The 21,889-nt window shown below is 36.5% G+C and overlaps 4 protein-coding genes across 5 annotated transcripts; 2 read left to right on the top strand and 2 right to left on the bottom strand.

Moving 5' to 3' along the window:
- The first annotated feature begins 15 nt into the window (after positions 1-15).
- LOC107221705 (protein unc-45 homolog B) lies at positions 16-4,215 on the top strand. Its single transcript, XM_015660800.2, has 2 exons — positions 16-928; positions 1,390-4,215. The coding sequence occupies exons 1-2, from the start codon at positions 315-317 to the stop codon at positions 3,599-3,601; spliced, it is 2,826 nt and encodes a 941-aa protein (XP_015516286.1). The 5' UTR covers positions 16-314; the 3' UTR covers positions 3,602-4,215.
- Positions 3,791-8,084, bottom strand: LOC107221692 (cell division cycle 7-related protein kinase). Of its 2 annotated transcripts, none has more exons than XM_046731138.1 (9): positions 7,663-8,084; positions 7,030-7,249; positions 6,857-6,950; positions 6,607-6,749; positions 6,329-6,446; positions 5,374-5,554; positions 5,126-5,275; positions 4,868-4,995; positions 3,791-4,751 (listed from the first exon to the last, which is right to left on the bottom strand). In XM_046731138.1, exons 1-9 carry the CDS (start codon positions 7,670-7,672, stop codon positions 4,629-4,631), a joined length of 1,167 nt encoding a protein of 388 aa, XP_046587094.1. In that variant the 5' UTR covers positions 7,673-8,084; the 3' UTR covers positions 3,791-4,628. The 2 variants fall into 2 exon arrangements, with proteins under 2 accessions (XP_046587094.1, XP_015516259.2); XM_015660773.2 differs by lacking the exon at positions 7,663-8,084 and adding an exon at positions 7,365-7,630.
- Positions 8,085-8,394: 310 nt separating this feature from the next.
- On the bottom strand, positions 8,395-15,107 carry LOC107221691 (myb-binding protein 1A-like protein). The gene is made up of 9 exons (XM_015660772.2): positions 14,724-15,107; positions 13,505-13,702; positions 13,029-13,427; positions 12,478-12,669; positions 12,000-12,388; positions 11,823-11,935; positions 11,239-11,744; positions 9,270-10,576; positions 8,395-9,109 (listed from the first exon to the last, which is right to left on the bottom strand). The coding sequence occupies exons 1-9, from the start codon at positions 14,880-14,882 to the stop codon at positions 8,650-8,652; spliced, it is 3,723 nt and encodes a 1,240-aa protein (XP_015516258.2). The 5' UTR covers positions 14,883-15,107; the 3' UTR covers positions 8,395-8,649.
- Positions 15,097-21,705, top strand: LOC107221697 (eukaryotic translation initiation factor 4H). Its single transcript, XM_015660777.2, has 4 exons — positions 15,097-15,222; positions 16,189-16,604; positions 18,971-19,222; positions 20,881-21,705. Exons 1-4 carry the CDS (start codon positions 15,191-15,193, stop codon positions 21,024-21,026), a joined length of 846 nt encoding a protein of 281 aa, XP_015516263.1. The 5' UTR covers positions 15,097-15,190; the 3' UTR covers positions 21,027-21,705.
- Positions 21,706-21,889: the final 184 nt, after the last annotated feature.

Below are 21,889 nucleotides of genomic sequence, written 5' to 3'. Positions count from 1 at the left end.
CGGTGTGGGTATGTTTCCAGACTAACCTATAATAAGCAAAGTTATTTTTGCTTGCACCCAGTTCTTTCGAGTAAAGCTTTCGAGAAGCCTTAAAATAGATTATTTAGTATATGTGGTGAAAAAGCCGTCTAGAAATTTCTCTCTTTCGTGTTTATAAGTGCATCACAGTATCTATATTTAGTTCAAACCGAAGCAAACATTAAGGGGAAGAGTATATTAATAAGAATCAGAACCTCAAAGTTGAATTAAGTGCTTACTCGCGGACTATTAAACATTGAATAACCGTCTCATTCGTCAGAGAATTATCAATTATCATGACTAAAACAGAAATGAGTTCGCAACAGTGGAAGGAAAAGGGTAATGAGGCGTTCAAAAACGGTGAATGGAAAGAAGCGGAGAACTGCTATAGTAATGCGATATCTCTGGCTGAGCAGTGCAGCTCTGAAAAAAGTATTTGCCATAAAAATCGAGCGGCGGTATACCTCAAGCAAAAAGAATACACTAAAGCAATTCAGGATTGCGACAAAGCTCTGGAAATTTGTCCAAACGATCCGAAAGCTCTATTCCGAAGATGCCAAGCCCTTGATGCTATGGAGAGATATGAAGAGGCATATAGAGACGCCAGGAATCTGGTAACTGTCGACCCATCAAACAAAACGATACAGCCCATCCTGGCAAGGCTTCATGAAATAGTTCAGGAAAGACTGAGGGTAAATTCCCAAATCAACACCAAAGTCTCGCAGATGTTTAATTTGGCCTTTGACCTGAAAACTGACACCAAAAACAGAGAAACTTCAATGAACAACCTGCTGGTACTGGCCAGGGAAAAAGCGGGTGCTGAAGTAATGTTCAATGAAGGTGTTGTCAAGAAGATTCACACCCTGCTAAAGGTGGAAAAAAACGACGAGATAAACCTGGCCTGTGTTAGGTGAGACGTGTTAATTATTTATTGTTAACTGAATATTTTTAACTGAAATACTTGTTCAATGCTTTTTGGCTTCTTACTCTTTTATGAGAGAGTTTGAAGTTCGTAATGTTGATTTAACAAGGCATTTTTAAGAAAACTATCTCATCATTTCATAACTCTGAGATTGTCTGAAATTCAGTAACCCATAATACAGCATTAAGAAACCTATATTTGGTAATGTTACCAAATGAAGTTTAAAATTATTTATTATTATGCTCAATGTTTTGTTACTTTAACCTAATCAATTCAACCTCGTAAGTTATTATGATGAATGAATGAAGTTGAAATAAAAATGCATTTAATAATGTCTTTTCTGAACTGGAAATGTATATGAATGGAAAGTTCGTAGACTGGCCTATTAACGTTATCCAAATTATTCTTTGTTTGCGGTTTAAAACGATCGTTTTCAATGCATTTTGCAGGATAATCGCTGAACTTTGCAAGGACAATGTGGATCGGACCAAAGCGGTCCTTCAAGATGTGGGAATACCTTGGTTTCTGGACATAATAAACAGCAGGAAGGAGGAAAGGGTAAATGCTGCACAACACTGTATGCAAGTTGTACTAAACAGCTTCAGCGGCATGGACAATAAACCGGATACGAAACCAAACAAGGAGCTCTGCGAGAAGTACAAGAAGGAGATCGACACACTGCTGACATGCCTCGTTTACAGTATAACAAACAGGACGATTACGGGTCTGGCGAGAGATGCTATAATTGAACTGATCATGCGGAATATACACTACACAACTCTTAGCTGGGCGGAGCAGCTCATCGAGATCCGGGGCCTCCAGCGGCTAATGGAAGTTGCCAGTGAGCTCGAGGAGTACAAGTACGAATCGGCAATGGAAATAACATCGTCAACCCGTACAATCACCTCCGTCTGTCTGGCTCGCGTCTATGAAAACATGTACTACGACGCTGCGAAGGCAAAGTTCATGAACGCCATAGACGAATTCATTAAAGACAAGCTAATCACTCCAGACATTGAGTCCAAAGTGAGAGTCGTTGTCGCTATAACTTGTCTGCTGCTTGGTCCGCTTGACGTTGGTAATACGGTGATAGCGAAGGAGGGGATAATGGAGATGATATTGGTGATGGCTGGAACAGAGGACATTCTTCAGCAGAAAGTTGCCTGCGAGTGCATCATTGCCGCGGCTTCTAAGAAGGACAAAGCTGTTGCAATAATAAATCAGGGTATAAACATACTCAAGAAACTGTACACTTCCAAAGACGATTCTATAAAAGTACGAGCTCTTGTCGGACTCTGTAAGCTGGGAAGTTCTGGCGGTTCTGACGCGACAATTAGACCATTCGCCGATGGGTCGACAAAAAAACTGGCTGAAGCCTGTAGGCGGTTTCTGGTTAATCCAGCAAAGCAGAAAGATATGAGGAAATGGGCAGTCGAGGGGCTTTCGTACCTGACTTTTGACGCCGAAGTTAAGGAGAAATTAGTCAGCGACAAACCTGCGATAAAAGCAATGATAGAGTTGGCACAAACTGGGGATCAATCCGTCATCTATGGCGTTGTGACAACTCTTGTCAATCTCTGCAATGCTTACGACAAGCAGGAAATAATCCCGGAAATGCTGGAGCTTGCCAAGTTTGCAAAACATCACATTCCCGAGGATCACGAACTTGATGACGAGGACTTCGTCAATAATCGACTGATCATTCTGGCCAAGGAAGGTGTCACTACAGCACTGGTCAGCCTCTCCAAAACTGAGAGCCACAATAGCAGGGAATTGATATGCCGGGTGTTCAACGCGATCTGCAGCCAAGTCGAGCTCAGAGGAATTGTCGTTCAGCAGGGAGGTGCTAAAGCGCTCTTGCCCATGGCGTTGCAAGGAACAGCAAAGGGGAAGAAACAGGCGGCTCAAGCTCTCGCACGGATCGGAATAACGATCAATCCAGAAGTGGCATTTCCAGGGCAGCGAATAATGGAAGTTATCAGGCCATTCCTCGCTCTATTGGAACAGGAATGCTCCGCATTGGAGAACTTCGAGGCGCTCATGGCGCTCTGCAATCTTGCCGGAACCAGCGAGAGCGTCAGATGCAGGATTTTCAAGGAGGGGGGATTTCAGAAGATCGAACACTACGCCTACGAGGATCACGTGATGCTGACTCGTGCCGCTACTCAAGTCATCACCAACCTTATGATGTCTCCAGAGGTGCTCAAGTTTTACGAAGGCGACAATGACAGGGTCAAGTATCTCGTAATTTTGTGCGAAGATGAGGATGAGGAGACCAGTATGGCTGCTGCTGGTGCTCTGGCAATGCTGACCGCAAACAGCACCAAAGCTTGCGCTAAGATATTCGACTCGAAAAATTGGCTCGAGTCTATTCACTACCTTCTGGCTAATCCGAACAAGAGTATCCAGCACAGAGGCGTCGTTGTGGTGCTTAATATGATATCCAGCACCAAGGATGTCGCCGCTAAATTGATTGAGACTGACGTCATGGAGATTTTAATGGCGCTGACTAAAACCGAGGCCGTTGAGGACAAGACGATACGGGAATTAGCCGCTAAGGCTTTGGAAACTGCTGCCAAGTGGGAATTGATTAAGAAAAACATTGAAGACCTTCAAGGCGTTAGTAATATCAATCTGGATGATTCTGCCGCTGTCGAATAGTCTGCACTTTATACAAAGTCTTTGTGTTATAAGCTATTTTACACATGTTTCGTTACTTACCAGATCACGATTCATGATTACTTGCTAATCAGTCTTCAATTTGCCCAGATATTATCATTACGACACAAAAAAAGTTCCTGTATTTTGTTTTTCTATATCCATACATGCATTTGTTTTTATTTTCGTGGGAACTGTGTGACGTTTTCTTACATCAGAAATTATTTTAGTTATTATTGATATCACAACATTTTCATACATCATCATTCATTGTTCTGAAGATTCTAGATGAACGCACTCAAGTACTTAAAAATATTTTTGGCACTAGATAATGTTCAATCATTTTGATTTATACTTAAGAATTCTATAAGTTCATTCTTACTTACACTGTAACATAGTATTAATGCACTTGGATATTGGCAAGTTAAAATTTTGTAATTTAAATTGTTGGAAAAAATTTGTACAGTATTTATTTCGATAATATATTATAATAAAATATATTTATACCTACTACACGACTATTGTGTTTACCTGACGAAATTGAGTTATAGGAATTGTCGAAATATCAAAATTGATAGTACATTGCTAAATAATTTTCAACCATTCAATACATCTCTTTTATATACAAAAAGACAACTTTTGAAAAGTTGTTCTTTAAAATTACTAGCAAACTTGCATTTTAAATAAAATATATTAATTTTTATTTTAACGAACTTATGTATAGTTTTGATTTATATAGTACGCGACAGAAGTCAATACTTATATTAATAATAAATATAAAAATATTCTCTATATACATTATTTGAACAAACAAACACATCGTAATTGTATTGATGTTTTACAAGGCACGTATTATCAGATGAACTTTGCAGATCGTATAAATCACACTTCATCACTGTGATTCTCAGGCAACTAGAGACCAATTTTATACATTGTTGAAACGTATTACATGTTCGTTGTTTAAAATCAGGTAACAGTATTTGCAAGAATGAATTTCTGACGAGACACGTAAGTAATTAAATACAAATGGTTAGTCTGCGAGAAAAGTGTGATTTATCGCTTCTTCCGCAGTTATTCTTGTACAGTGATCTGGATCGAGCAGCCTAATTAATAAATCATATGCTGCCGAAGGATAGGCAGTATCAATTTTTTCCTTAAAATTAGAAAAAAAAAAAGAACTGTTAATAATGATATAAACAGAAAAAGAATGAAGCACATCGGCGTTAAATAAAGAAAGTGAAAATAATGAAAAATAACATTTGAAAATACCTGATTCTTGTTACTACAACTAGTGTTGGGATCCTCCTCTCGATGAAGGCTATTTCTCTTTTGTAATTTTTGACAAAGCAACTTAATATCAATTCCAGGTATGTTTTCGCTAAATGTAAGTTTTCTACCTGCATAAAAAAAAATTATTGTATTATAAATAAAAGTGCTATCCAGCTATTTGGTTCTGTGTTTAGTCGTTTTAGATCAAAGTATGATGTGAATTAATTAAACAGTAAAACGGAAAATAAAGCAAAGTACCCAATTTTTTGGCACATTGTTGCATTTTGGTCGAACCAAAGATTGTTGTTATCTCAGCCAAGGCTGTGCAGTCATCTGGCGAACGAAAAAAAGGGTGAGTTCCACTCAGGATGCAAAGCATTATGACACCGCTGGCCCAAATATCAATTGCTAAAAATAAGGTGTTTCATTTTTATTTTCGGTACTTGACTGACCAATTTTTAGAATCATGTCAAAGGATTGACGAAGGATGAATTGAATGTGTTCACCTGACGTTTGCGAAGGGAACTTGAGTAGCACCTCCGGTGCTCTAAATCCAGGCGTACCAGCACGAGGGGCAGTTTGAGCAGATTTTGATAGGCAGATAGAACATATTCGAGGTTTTCCATAGCATATGCATTGCACATCTATAGGCTTGCCAGTATTTTTTACAGGACCTGTCTCGTCATTCTGCCAATTAAGAAATAACTGATAATAATTGTCAAGATAATACAGAAATAACAAACAGGTTGAAGAGTTGAAAAAAAATTATTGATTTACAACTTCACTATGACTGAAGGTTTCGAGTTTTCAGAATGTGAGATTGGTTTTGCTTGATTACGGTTTACTGGATATTAAACTGTCCTAAAATTGTAACATAACGATTGTTCCTAAAAATGGATCGTTGCGTTAACATATCCAACTTGAATTTCATGATTTCTCAATACGTTTCGTATTAAAAATGAGATAGTCCTGCTGCCTGAATCAAAAGTTGGGAAAAGAAGGAAGAAAAAACCATCTAAAAAATTTCCAGCAATGTTATTCACGTGAATGATAATTAAGATGAATTAAACTATATCGGCACCATGTAGTTGAAAAAAATGTGGGCAAATTCGAATAACACACGACAAGATGTTGACAATGTGAGAAAAGGTTTAATAGTTGAAACGTTGAAAATGACTAGATCTTGGCGATTTTTGTCAGAATTTATGTATTGGCTCATTCATTCTGATTATAAAACCTTCTCTCAAATTGTTGGCGTCTAAGCTCAAGTAGGTTAAATTTGCTCAAATTCAGTTCTATCGCTTGGTAGGGGTGTCGTTTCATACGTGTAGACCATTACTGGGACAAATAACATTGTTAGAGGTTTTAACATGGATTTTTATCTTCTTCTAAATGTTGATTTACATGGTGACCCGTTCATGCTTAATTATACTGGCTTCAATCAAAAAAGTTCATTCCTACCACATCGTTTCTTTTTCTTTTTCCTGGCTGAGATTCAATGACACATGTTTCTGCCTGACTACTTGTGTTACTTTCAGTAGTATACTGCTGCGCTAGCCCAAAATCGACTAGTCGATACCTAAAATTTGATAACACAAGCTTGACATGTTGAGAACAATAGAACCGAGTTTTTGACCAGTTCTTACACACATCTTATGTACAGCAAATAAAAGCCACATAAATACCAGGAATTTTTAATGACTATATCACACACTTAGATGTTGAAATAAATAACTCACTGTTTCATAGCACGATTGTAGAGGAAATTACTAGGTTTTACATCCCGGTGTATAATATTAAACTTATGTACTCGCCGCAGGGCAACCAGCAGCGCTTTCATATAGTTTCTAGTCTCATCAACGGTCATGTCGTGAACATATTCCTAAAAATACTAACTCTCATTAAGTGAAACAACGTTATTAAAAGAGACCTATTTATACGTCATTTTCAAATCATAAGTTTATACTTGTTTGTATATAATTTACGTACAGCGAACCTATCATGCTTCATATACGGCATTACGAACACGATGCATTCTGCACTCCGCAGACACAAGTCCAACTCAACAACATAATCGGTACCTCTGCAAAGAATTTCAGTGTCATAGACATTTTGAAAGAAAAGCAGGCGATCGATATAGCAGGAAATAGAAACAGGTGTACCCTATGTCCTGCAAACATTGTAGCTCACGTTCAATTCTCCTCGGATGACACGTAGGCACAAGATGTTTGATGGCAAATTTACGCTGGTTTGTGGATGTCTTTAAAGTGGCTAAAAACACAGAGCTGAATGTCCCTTTCCCGATTTTACCGTGTATGTGAAACAAGTTTCCCAGAACAGGCAGCTTTCGAATGAGATATGAAATTTTGTCTTTCTCGTTTTCTAGAGTTGGAAAGAGAAATTCATTTGCTTAAGATCCATCACTGAAACTACGTTTACACGTAATACTTGTATGGTTAAAGGCAAACAAATAATTAAGACAATTTTGATGCACCACCTTCATCAACGTTGTTACCAGAATTATTAACCGAAGATACTATATTCATGGTCAAAATTTCGCACAAGAATTCAGTGTCCCGACAACTACACAGACTACTTTTTTAGGGAAAAATTCCATCTGAAAAGTAACGATCAACCAAGATTTAATGCTACAAGGATTCTCTTCGCATATTGGCGCCAATCTTAAGCTACCTGATGGAATAGAACTGCGACTTTCATGGAATAATCGACACATTTGAGTACATGTGTTCAGAAATCCGCGACCTCCGAAAAGTTTAATTAACATCGTAGTATACCCGTGTTCATAGTCTCTCCTTATCTCAAGGATGAAGGACGCCTTGATGAAGGCTCCATGAATCTCAGAGGGGTCCTCGTTTCATAGTCACAACTTGGCTCTCCCTTCCAGAAGGAAGACATACTTAGGGATATGTGATTGCTTATGGTGGTGAATCTGCTGATCGAAGCGCCATTCGGCTATATTTAAATCTAACTTAAACCGCTTGGCTCTCATTGTCAAGTTGCGTCGGTTGATGAACCTCCGTGAAGTTGGAGAAAATATGGGGGCCAACTTCACACCCAAAATTAAAATCAATTTTCCGGAAAAACTACTAACTCTCAAACGATTTTTCTTTACTCTCAAACCCTCTCAAACGATTCTCAAACGAATTGCATTAATTAGATTTAAAAATAACAACTTCGGGGGGCCAACTTCACGGAGGTGGTTGATGAGAATGTATAACCCACTGATATATATATATCAGTGATATGCTCTAAGGGTTCGACTACTTCTAGATTGCAGCGCTTCAACTTTAGCGGGACATTTCTGAAACTGACTTGCCACCACCATGGGAGTTTTCGTACCTGTCGTATCTGTGAATACGGCTGAGCTGGTGAGAAAGAGATGGATGCGGAGTAAGTAAGGAATGCTGAAAAGTTCTGTTACGAATTATCTATGCGTTGGAAGTCAAACCAGAAACAATTTTGTAACTCCAATACGCCGACAGGTCAAATTAGGAATGCTACTACAATTTTAATTACACTGTATATTTTTAAACAATACATAAAAATGTACAACATCGGGAAAAATGTTAGCCGATTATTATTACTCCGCTTGAACGTTTCAACAGGTTCAATGTGACAAAGATGTACTTCATGAGTCCCGTAAATGATTACCTTAAGCGCGCACAGCGTCATAAATTAAATTGAGCACAAGACTTATGCGTGTGCTGTAACTCTTAATTGTATAAAAAAATATCAATATTTATTTTATCTATTCAGAGATGTCATTTTTTTTTTTTACTAGTTTTGAAGGGTATATTTTGCGATTCTGAAGCCGACCTTTTCTTAGGTGAAACTCTTTTCCCAGATTGTAAGTCTGTACTATTTTGTAACATGTTTATCGCCAGAACTTCACAGTTTCGCGACGATTCACCATCCGCGGTAATTTCCATGTCTACATCGTTGATATAATGTACAGGTACTGCACTAAAATCAACTGAACTGAATCCATCTGACATAGCTTTCATTCGGAGTTCACGCGTAACTTTTTTTAGCTGCTGTATATCTTTCTGTTTGCTTTTATTCTTCTGTTTCTTCTTGTTCAGCTTCTTTGTCTGTTTATCTCTCTCCTTAGAATCTTCACTAGACTTGTCATCATCTGTTGATCCAGTTTCGACATTATGCCCATTACTTTCTGCATGTTCGCAACTTTCTATTTTTTCCTCTTTCTTTTGGTTTTGTATACTGAAAATTGAAAATACATGTAATAATAGCTAATAGTGATGAATCGAATGAATAAAATAAAGACCGTGAGCCTAATTTATTAGAGCGCAGAAAATCTTTTAGAATTACTGTTGAAAAGAATTAATTTGTGAATTGTAACATAGAACGTTCTGAAACTTACGTATTGACTTCAACGCCTAATTGATTGGCAAGTCGATTGTAAGCTCTTTTAGCGTCCTTAGCTAATGAGGATTTAGACCTGTAGATAGCCATCGTCGTTCCGACAGCTTCCCAATCACAAAAGCTCGATTGATGTTGGTGCTTTATGGTGTGCAGTAAGGTAAATAGTAGATAGACGAACTTCTGTTTTACACGGTGTGTGGCTTCAGTATTTTTGTTCTGTCCAAGTTCTTCCAGCAATTCAACACTTTTGTGGCTGATATTTGTTTCCATTACCTTGCGTATTTTCGCATGACTCCTGTCGGTTTGAATCAGCCTATTATTATGATAAAATATGTCTAATAATTCCAAAGCCTGATTGCGTCTGAACGGCCTGATTTCGTTGTCAAATGCAAACTCAACGAGCAAAGGAGCCAGCTGCCAATTTCCAATCCATTGTAGATTTAAGACGGATTTAAACAGCATAGGGGGAAGAACACAGTCCCGTTTTTTGAAGAAAGTTCTTAAAATTTCGGTATAAATATTCTGTATTTGATCATCCTTAGCGCTGATTTGCTGAGAACATCTAACTAAAAATGTACAGGATTCTGTTAACTTGTCGCCCATCTCGTGATATACAGGAGCTGATCTTGAACCCTTGTCAATCAGGGCTCTCAGAATATCTGCTAACAAATCACTTGTCACGTCGTCTATACTGGAAAACTTTTTTACATTGGACAGCCGTTTAAGGCAAGATCTGACTCTGTGTTGCAGTGGCTTCTGATGTTGGTCCTTGATTGAAAATTCTAGAAGAGCTACCAGTGGAAGAAGAATGTTGAGAGTGAGAGCCATCGATGGATTTGAGTCTAAATAGATTTCCAATAGATCGACAACTCTGACTCTGAAGTGAGTCAAGGCTTGGGCATTTTTTCCTGGCTTCTTTTTCTTGTTTCGACGACTTTCTCGCAAAAGTTTGAACGCATTTGCCAACGCGCTGTCAAGCTGATGGCCTTCCTCTTCGTTTATTTGATCAACATCAATATCTTCGTCGTCGGTTTCTGCCATTGCATTACCCAATGCCTGTTGCACAGCCATTCGTAATTTATCATTCACTGTATCATCTTCGTCTTCTTCTTCGTCAGAATAGTTTTCTGAGTCTGAATCACTATTCTCTTCTTCACCTGTTTCAATGCTTTCTTCATCTTGATCCTCTTCTTCCTCCACATCTCCATTCTCAACAGTGTCCTCATCTTCGCTAGATTCATCACTTGAAGAATCGTCATCTTTTTTCAAAGACAGTGGGTTCGTGTTATTTTTTGGATCAAGTATCTGTTTCAAAAATATTATTTATTGTAAATAAGTCCAGGTCTAGGGGAATATGTTTATGCAAATAGGCAGTTATTATAGCTTTAGGCATTATTATAGCTTTTATTATAGCTTTAAATGCTGTAGTAGATTTTATGGCAGTACCCATTTTATTGAAAATGAAAACATCAACCATTTTGCTTGGTGATATATTTTGCTGTGCCTACAACATCTTGAGACCACGTTGAATGATTTAGTTCATGTTTAGAGAATATTCTTGGATAGTTCATCATAAATTTTGGGTGAAAAATTGAATTTGAACGTCAAACGGTGGCCACTATGTGATGTAACAGAAAAAAAATGTTTAACAAAACAATACTATTTCTAAATTTGCAGTAAATTAGTTGATTCGTTTTTGAGCATTGTGGGCACCGTAAAACATGTCACCGAGCAAAATAGTTGATGTTACCATCAATAATATGCTTCCTATTGATTGAGTGTAGTAATAGAAAACATATACAAGAAGATTGATAGTTTAGAGTAAAACAAACCCTCATTGAATTAATTATTTGCCAAAATATAAATTTTCAAGTCACCCACTTTTCAGTCATTTAGTCATACATACTGTCTTAAAGTAGAGGTATTAATAAAAAAGGAGGAAACAAAATATGAGAAAACCAACTTACGTCTAATATTTGATGAATTGAGGATGCCGTAAGCATTGGACATATATGTGGGAAAACACATCCAACTAATGAACGCAGCAGATGACTGCTCCTAGAAAGCAGCGACAGCATAAGATCGACGACAACTTCCACCCATTCTGGTTCTTCCTCTGATTTTTTTTTTGTTTTGCGTTCTATCCTTTCAAAGCAGCTATGTAACTCTTGTATGGAATTAATTCCCATTTCTGGTTCAGAAAATAATTGCAATCCCATGTGCAGTTCCATGGTATGAAAAATAGGCACAGCTTGTTCGATTTCAGGATTATTTTCCAATTTCTTTATCATAGCCATCATTTCTTTCCAAACATTTGTCGCAGCTTCTGTGAGAGGCGTTCGTAGCTCCAATTTTTTCTTTGAAAAAACTTTAGAATCGATATAATGAACCAACGAGCTCAATATACTTCTCAAATCGTTCAGCTTAGCCAATTTCAGGTCTAAAGCTCTATAGAAACTTTCTTTCAATGATGCTGAAACGTAAAAATGAAAAGTTAAAGACATTATCTCATGACTTATACATAAATAAAACTACAGATTTCAATGTGCACCTGCAAGCTCCATGCCGACTGTCGGTGTTTGGCAGAGTCCCAATTGGAAAAGAAACTTCAACTGTTCTAATTTCCATTCATGTTCTGCGTTTATTGCGGAATGATCTATCAACCTGCAATTAAATCAATGTCATTCACGTAAATATTTTGTTTTAACACTTTAATCGAGAAATTTACCTCGTCATCATTTGAGCAGCATATATTCTTTCCTTGTTAATCCAGGCCACAGGAAAATCTGACTTTTCCTTAGGTTTGCAAGCCGCAGTGATATCTTTGTATATTTCAGACAATTTTTTTACACCTTCGGAATTCAAGTTCGTTGTCAACATTTGTACTACTTTGGTACTAGTTTTCTTTTCAATTAATAGATCGCCAGGATATAACAGCAGCTTTTCAAGTAATGCAATTCGAGTTCCGGACTGAATATCGTCGCGTTTCATCGCGAGGACCAAGAGTTCGAGTAACTTTCGGAATTTGACGACTACCTCGTCCTTTGGTTTTTTTCTATTAATTTCCACTGTTTTTAGCACGTTTTGAAGGAAATTCGGAGTAATCAATGAGGGTATCTGAAACAAGTTACGAAAAAAATTAAAATTAAAATTTAAGTTCTTCATTTATTGCAGTTACGAAGAGTTTTGATGAAAATCAATCTCACCACTGTGGCGTCTTTTATGTTCAAGATTATAAATGTAGCTATTTCAATAGCAACAAGCATCTTATTTCTCGTGGGTTTGGCTAAGTACTGATCAATGAGATCCCAAAAATTTGAAACATGTTCGGTTGAAGTCAATCTCTCGCAAAATAATTTGTATACAGGATTTCGCAAACAAACAAGCATCGGTATCTCCTAGAAAGAAAAAACCTGATTAGTCATTTCATTTTAATTCGGGCTGAGCAATTTATGTAGATTTTATTTAATTGCTTTTTCAATTAATTAATTAATACATCGATGAAAAAAATAATTAATGAAAAGAATGATTAGTCGATTAATCGAAAATAATAAAAAAAAAAAAAAAAAAAAATTAAAAAGTCCGATTGATCGATTAATTGAAAAAATAATTGACTGGAAAGGATGATAAAACGATTATATGAAAGGCTGATAAATCGATCAAATGCACAGCCCTAGTTTCAATTATAAGTCAATTTTGTATGCTTGAAGAACAGAAAATTACCAATAGATGAAACTTTTCTTTTACATGTACTTACCATCAACAATGCTGATATCGGAGTTATCGAATTTTTATCAATAATTTCTTTGCTGTGGAGATATTGTTTCAGGGACGTCCGACGGATAATACTTGGATACCTTTTGCTAATTACCAATAGCACGTGAAAGGTGTCAAGTGTTTGTTCATTCCAAGGTTTCGATAATTCCTTCTCTAGTATTGGCCAGACTATAGTTTTGAAATCTTTTTCTTCCAATTGCTCGATTAAATCGATAAGAAAAGAGTAGGAAGCGAACGGTAAATAACTACGCTTTTGACCAGCAGTTAAAAGCAGTTCTATTACTTGTTGCTGCTTCTCCAATGTGGCAGTCAGCAAGATTTTAGAGTGTATAAGCGCTCCGCATACGAGAATCTGTCCTGTCCAAACATCAGTTTGTTCCTGAAAAATAGTCGTCAATTTGTCATTCAATTTGCAAGAAATGATTACGACTAGTTAACTATTTAAAAACTACATACGCTCTTAGAGTTTCTTTCTACAGTGTGCAGATTAGAATTGATAAGCTCGAGAATCCTGCCAACTTCATTCTCAGAGTTCATCGAGAGAAAAGTAGTTAAAGCGGTGAAAAAACCGCTCCTGGCATCCGCCCTGGAAGTTCCCATTCCTCGCACTAATCTGGTCAGTGCATACTGCAATTCTTTGTGATGCGTTTCATCCTGCCAAGTAATAATCATAACAATGATCAATCGCTTGTAACGTCAAATAATTTTTTACAATTGCAATTCACATGAAAAGAAAAAACACAGCTATCCTCGGATTTTTTCTGGCAATCAAAAATTGAATAGCCAATTATTCCAGTCAGTGACAATTTGAAGCAGCTTTAGTGTTAAAAATACAGTTTTAGAATTGTATAGTTCTGTCCCCTTTCTTTAACCTTTACTGTGAATTGACATTATTATTTGTGAGTGATATTTCTTAGTTATTAAAAACGTCATTTATGCAGCATAATCTTGTTTTGTAAAAATGCTTTTCCATACAATAAACCTTGAGTTCTGAAGAGACCCAAGCTTTTATTACAAATCCAAATTTTGCAAGATTAGAATTACTTTTTATGGTTTGCGATTACAAAATTAGTTTCACCATATCTGCACATTGTGGCTATTCGCAGACGAGGCATGTTTAAATATAGCTATAGATAATTTAAGCTCTGCTGCATGACTTTAGAATACCTCGAATGATCGTTGGAACAATAATTTTTTTTTTTTAAATTGCAAACAGTTCAACACTTGATGTGTCCGAGTCTCATATCGACTTACTCTTGATTATGAATAGCCATATTGACGTGTTTTAGAAAATTCTAAGGTTGAAATGAAGTCGTCGAAGGGTAAGCGCCCTGACAATAAGGTAAATCCACAAAATCGTCTAGATTAAAACCGATGTTTTTACCTATTTGAGTGAAGTCACGATTTTGAAACGGTTTCAATATTTCCTAAATCATTACAAAGTGAAATTCGGAAATAAAATGTGTTAGCGAATCATGAAATAACAGTAAAAATCATACGCAAGCTGAAAAATGAATGGACGTATCAAGAATAGAAGAAACGAATCGATGAGCGAAAGCAAACATTCAGTTGTGCATTATTTATATCTCATGAGTAGAGATGTAAGTGTAGAACACAGCGAATGAGACGAAATTGTGAAAAAGATTGAGGTTATGTTGTTAATAAATCGGCTCACCGAATCTCGTTGAAGTAAATGTCTAAGTAATACGATGGCACCTTCGATCCTTTGATTTTCCTTCGGCCCAGCGAGTTTATCAAAAGAGTCAAGAATCGTAGGCCCAGCCTTTTGTTTAATCGTTGGTAAATTATCCTCGGCCATGTGGTTGTCCTCCATTTTTATGTTTGTTCTACCATGTGTTTTTTTTTCTATTTGTCGTTTGTTTGAGGGAGGATAGTTTTCTTGACTAGAGAGTAGCGCTGTGTGTGGCCACTTGTATTTTGTTTAATTTTTCGCGTCGTGGTTAAGTAAACGAACGGATTAATCGTCAAACTGAGCGTGTCTAGATAAAATGTAAAATTGAACTCGCTCGTGTTTCAAAGGTTAATCACAGCGGAAGAACGTTCCGTTTTCAATTACGGTACCGAAACCGTTTCAAACCGGATTTGACTCACGTATTTCCGGACTGTTTCGTCGCATCCAACATGGCTGGACGAGGTGGTTATGAAGATTCGAGGCGAGTATACTAAATATCATTAAAACATGCAGAGTAGTTATTTTTCCCGGCATTTTTTCGTATTTATTTTACGAAGCATAAGCAAACTTGTAGAGTCTCGCAGGCGCTTCGTGTTACCGTTGATTAATTTAAGGTTAATCAAACCCCTTCCCTCCCCATGGAAAAACTTTCTGGGAGTCTCATCGTCCTCACTGTTTTATCGCCGCGACTCCAGAAACCTAAGCATAACTCAAGGACAACGAATGGATCCTACCGTTTGAATGAAAGTTGGGAAAAGAGGAAAAACCGTTTATAAAATCTCCAGCAATGTTACTTATACAAATCGTAGTGAACATGAATGAAACGACATCCATACCATGTAATAGAATTGATTGTTAGCACATTTGAATGACACGAGCTAAGCTTTCAACAATTTTACAAAACGTGTTGAAACTCGTTTGTTTATTTTATCATATTGTAATACCATAAAAATATCCAGAGATCAGCTGAAAAAAATTGTGCAAATAGTTACCTCCAGTGTGGATAGGTATAGGTTTGTGTAAATACCATGCAATTGACGTTCGTTATGAATTACAAGTGCGCGTTATACGTACTATAATGTAAGATTTCTGTAACGTTCTTCAAACATTTTGCGCGGATTTGGCTAGCGAACGAAATGAATCTAAAAACGTTAGAACCGGTTAAATTTAGTAATTTTAAACTATCTAGTTATAAAACCTTTTCTCAAATTGTTGATATCGTAGATAACGGTATTAGAATTTACTCAGATTCAGTTTTAATACATATTAACAATGTCGTTTCAATTGTGTTCAATAATGTCAATGCGAATAATACTACTCGAGATTTTTTGAACAGTTTCTTCCTTTTGTCAACTACCTTTTCAAATATATTAATCCTTAAAACCTCAGACTGAATGCTAGACATATTTTATCCCGCTTGTTTAACATTGCTTTTATTCTAAACCAGGGATTACATGGGAGGAGGTGGGCACCATGGCAGCAGAAAGCCGTTGCCTACAGAGCCTCCATACACAGCTTATGTCGGCAATTTGCCAGACCGCGTCGTTCAAGGAGACGTGGACAAAATCTTTGAGAGACAAAACGTGAAGAGTGTGCGCCTGGTCAAGGACCGCGAGACAGACAGGTTTAAGGGGTTCTGCTATGTCGAGTTCGAGGATCTTAGCGACCTCGAAACTGCGCTCGAACTGAACGGTAACGTTATCGTCGAGGGTAACACCATCAAAATCGACGTCGCCGATGGGAAACGGAATGACAGAGGGGGTGGATTTGACCGGAGAGGACGTGGGGGAGGTGGAGGCGGTGGAGGCGGATTCCGGAGTCGAGACGGAGGCAGAGGCGGCAGTTATGGAGGCGATGATTTTGGTGGGAAAAATATGGATATGCGTAAATGAGGCGATGAAGGTCTCAACGTTACTGTAACAATGTATTTTCAGCAAAACTAATTGTCTCGTAACTTGGTATGGTCTGAATTTTGTTGAACTGTTATTATATACCATCAACAAACTCATATTTCGAAAATCAAACTCCAAAGGTACTCTAAAATTGGCAAAAGTAATGATTTTCTTTTCAACGTTTCATTACCAAGTTGAAGTTAGTAACGTTAATGTATCGAAGTGTTGAATTGAACAATTTGGAAGGTGCCTAGGTTTTCGAATATGAGATATGTTTCAGTTTATGGTGGTTCACTGATTTGCAGACAATCATAAGTTGCGGGATAACAATTTTTGGTAGAAATGTCATTATTACATTAACTTTACTAACTTCAATCTCATTAAGTTCTATTTGCATCGTATTAGTGAACTATAATAATGAGGTTGGACTCGGTAACAGCGCATTTTCAGCAGAATTTGTTATTGCGCAACTTTGGAATTGTCTGAAATCCACTAAACTTTCAAATACAGCAGTAATTAGTGATATGTTACAACTTCAAGTCTTTATCAACTTTAAGATATTTTGAAGTTACAAAATAGTGATTTTTCTTCCAACATTTTCTTACTCTAGCGTTACCAACTTCAGCTTCATTTACAAAAGGACATGAATAAGCATTAATAAAGATAAATTCTGGCTTAGCCCGAACCTCAGCGATTATTGTAGACATCACAATATTTATACATTTTATTTATATATCTATATTCAATTTCTTCAATTTTTTTGTATATTTCGACCGAATTTAGTGACCCTAATGTAACAATGAGTTTTTAAGGTAAATCAATAGTTAGTAACTTTAGATTTGTGACGGAATTTTGCAAATTGTAATAATTATAACAAAACTTTTCATATTTCACAATCTTAACTCCTTCAACACATTCTCAAGTCGCAAAATGGTGAACTTTTTTTAATGGCTTATTTATTGTTCATTTGAAAGACGTATTTTTACAATATGAGGAAAAAAATTTTCGATGTAATAGAACCTCAATACAAATTATAATTAGCAATTTTTGAACGTCTGAAATATGCAATATGAAACATTTTAATTCAAATAGCCCATACAACTTTCATTATGATACAAATGAATACAAGAGATTGACTGCGGGATCTTAATTATACAGATACGTACCTAATATGTTTGGATCGATTAAGCATGATCAAAAACTAATGATAACATTATAATGAGCTACACAAACTTGATGAGTTATTTGTAAGCACAGAATGGTAGATTTGAAGCCAGATGTTACGCTGAACTCTATTCATTTACTATTAGAACTCAGATTAAGTGAAATTTTGAGTTTTTAGCCAAGCTCGATCAATTGAAACTTAAGATACGTTAAATATGACCATGGAACAAGGTTGAAGTTGGTAACGATAATGCAACGAAATATCCAAAGAATAATCACTGTGTTTTAGTTTTAGAATTACAAAAATGAATTTTGCACAATATGAATGTGTTTTGCTTTATCACAGTTCACTGAATTTCACACAATATAGAAGTTGTGAAATACAATGGTTTTGTTTCACTAAAAATGCGCAGTTATATTAAGGACTAAGGACCTTGACACTGAGAAAACTGTTTGAAAAATCCGCAGCAGTGTAATGTGTGTCAATGGTGGTCAACACGAATAAAACAACATTCGTACTAATTAGTAAACATAACTCTGAGCAAATTAGAATAATACAAGCTAAAATATTGACAATTTGAGAATAGTAAATTGTATTACTACTAAAAATTTGTAATTTGAATGTCCAAATTGTTTAAACTGTTGTTTTCACTTCAAATCGAATGTTTTTGGTTCACTTCACTTACTGACCAGATTCTTACAAATTGTCTGAACTTTATTCAAGAAATTTCATATTATAGCATGGTTATAACGCACAAATGTAACTGTTGACAAAGTTTTGTATTAACATACCAACATAAATCTATTTTAATCCACTTTTGAAATAATTTCGCGAAGTTTTTTTCTTGAGTCAGTCTCTGGAAATCGTTATCTTGAATAAAATGAGCTTACAAACATTAGAATCGAAGAAAGAACACCAGAGTCTAATTATTTTGAACGTTCTAAATATAAAAACTCAAATTGTTGATTTCTGAACTTGTAGTGTTAAAATTTTCTCTCATTCGTCTCTATGACATAGTAAGAATGTTGGTTTATTAGTATTAATCATCGTTAGCACAAATAACATGACTGGAGACGATTGAAATTGTTTTTTCCCTGTTCTAATTTTTTATTTAGATATTGCGGAACATTCATTCTTTATGCCGGAAACTTCAACTTTATTTAATTTTACAGGGGGTTATAACGACAGAGGACCCCGTGGTAGTGGAGGGCGACAAGGGGGTGCATTTGAACCGCGAGGAAACAGAGGTAATTATGGAAGTTTTAATGAGGACTCGGGCACTGGTGGTCGAGAATGGTCGCGTGGCGGAAATGGAGGAAGTCGGCCAGGCTCGTATGGTGGTCGGGATGCACTTCGTGGTGCCGGACCTCGTCCTGGTTCAGATCGCAAACCCTTCAATGACGACATCAAAGAGCCACCACCAGGTAAAATTTTCAATCGTGAAAAAAACAGAGCTAAATAATTTTCTAAAGTAAAATTTCCCATTTGACTGTCTAAATAATTGTATTATCCTGTTTCATTAAACAAATCGTGTATCGCGTGATTAACTGTAAATTCTCAAGGTGAATCTCAAAGATTGTACGGTGTGGCTACGCAGCCATGAGCGGCAGTACGATTGGCAGTCACAAACCAGCAGCCTAGCTATTATCTTGTATGTGTATTTTGGTTTCGAAGAGCAACAGAATATGATAATCTATCAAATCTGTACCAAGAGTATGACCAAGTGGAACTTGTTCGGCGAAATAAAAACAATAAATGTTTGATTTGTCTGGGATCTCTAACCCAAGCTTGCCAGTTCACTGTGCCAGAGCTTTTAGCAACCGCATCACTTCCTCGCTTTAGAGTGGGATATACCACAAGGTAATTATAACAAAAGATGTCAGATTTCCTGGCTGCCAACTTCGTTGCCGTTTAACGTCGCCGCCTGCCGTTTCCGGCTGCCTAGACATTGCCATAATCGTATGAAAATTGTTTCTGTAAAGTATTGCTTCAAAAATCGTTTCCATGCGCTACTATAGTTTTTAGTTTTTTACTTGATATTGATTGAATGTCCGAATCCTTTGGTACGATTTGAAAGGGTATTTTTAATTCTTAGGTATATTTTTATGTATTCTCTGATAGTATATTATGTAACAAGGAGACAAACTCGGTATTTTCGGGCCGAGCGTAAGTTTGTAATGTGAGCCGCAGACGAATATTCCAAATGCGCGAGGTGAAAATACGTTACCTCCTTGTTGCACATGTTTCTTTAGGTAACAAGCGTATGTTCCGCGTTTTTCCACGAACCACGAAATTGAAGTTAGGGTCCTGGAATGTTAGAATTGCTTCCGACAACGCATGCGCGCATAATAGAAAAGACCAATTTAACTTCCAGGGGTTAAAAGTGGTCGTTTCTGTACTCAGCGCATGCGCATTTGCAGACTCACTCTACCGTGGTAGAATCGGGTACTTTGTGTACGGAAAACACGCATGAAATAACGCGTAAAACTTAGCATTATATAAAAATAGTTACGATTAAGCTGAGTCGTAACATATGGCAAGATCGGTTCATTAAAATTTTGCCAATCGAACGGAGAATTATATATCGTGTTGCATGTGCGAGAAGCGGGCAGCGTGAGTCGCAAAGTTAAGCGACTGCTGCAATTGCACGGGTCAGGTGTCGCCCATCCGCAAGTGTAACATGCGCTACTTTGTCCAACACTTATGTAGAAAATTTCGGTTGTACGTATGCGCCAGCGTCGTTATACCGCGCTGTTTGGAAATGGGGCACTTTACGCACTCCTCGCAGGCACCGAAAATATAACTTTCGAAGCAGGTGTTGGAAAAAAACATTCCCAATTCCGAATAGTTCGGTAAAATATCGTTGGCATATGCGTTCAATTGAAATACTATATTTCACGCACTCGGACTTTCCTTGACGTGTGTACACTTCTAAATAACTAATTTGTGGTTGACAATGCAAATTTTATACTCGTTGGAAATGACCCACTTTTAGCATTTATTACACAATACACTGTTTCGAGAAATGATTAGGTGATCAGATCGTGTATATTGAACGTAATTCTGAATCTATGTTTAACAGATACCTCTGGACGAAAACGATTGATGTTGAAACCCAGATCAGTTCCAGACCCCGTGAACGCAATTGCAGAATCTAGCAAGTCTAGTTCGATCTATGGAGGTGCGAAGCCTCGTGAAGAAAAGTTGGAGAACGAAGAAGAGAAATAAACTACAACGTACACGATACATAAATAAATAAATAATAATGATAATAATAATAATAATAATAATGATTCCTCCTTTTTAACTTACGGGCTACCGGGAAGAAGTGAACTTGCAACTTGCTTTTACCCAAATCCACATCCTCCTGTTGTAACCAATGAATTGTTTTGGTTTTTATATATAAAGAAAAATTAATTACCTGGTCATTGATAATTTGTTGTTGGTATACATTATTATTTTACACAATTCTCCTAACAAAATTATGTGAAATATCTTCTATTAGTATATTAATATTATATACAATCGCAGATGACGTTTATATATCAATATTTATGTGATGTGTATGTTTTGATATCAGGTTGGAGGGTATGTACAAATTAATAAAAACCAGTAACTATCAATTCGTGAGACAAAGGCAACTGAACCTGTATAATAAAGGTCCCTCTTTTGTTCCACTGCACTGAGCTATCGTTACTAAATAAACACAACAAAAAAAGTAGTAGCTGATGCATAATAACAAGTTGCATTTAACTATACTACCTTTGTTTGTTCTCTGTTCAAAAATTCATTATAGAATGCAACAACAATAAAGCAAAAGAAAAAATGTAGATCCCTTTGTTAATGAATATCATTTTTAAGTTAGTTTCGTAATAAAAAGTTAATAAATAAAAAAAAAAAAAAAAAATGAAAAAATGAAACAAATTGCATGCAAGATTCTCTCCGAGGCTCTCTTTTTTATAAGAGGATAGTTTGAAGAATTTTTACATCTAAACGCAAGAAAAAGCAACACTAATTGTGTGGAAATTGATAATTAACTATGCTAATAATATCAACTAATAATAGTATGTAAACATAAATAGTACTATGTA

The sequence above is a fragment of the Neodiprion lecontei genome, chromosome 2 (assembly GCF_021901455.1).
Source record: "Neodiprion lecontei isolate iyNeoLeco1 chromosome 2, iyNeoLeco1.1, whole genome shotgun sequence".
Lineage (NCBI taxonomy): Eukaryota > Metazoa > Arthropoda > Insecta > Hymenoptera > Diprionidae > Neodiprion > Neodiprion lecontei.
The sequence above is the reverse complement of the archived record's forward strand: the minus strand, read 5'-3'. Positions and strand labels throughout refer to the sequence as shown.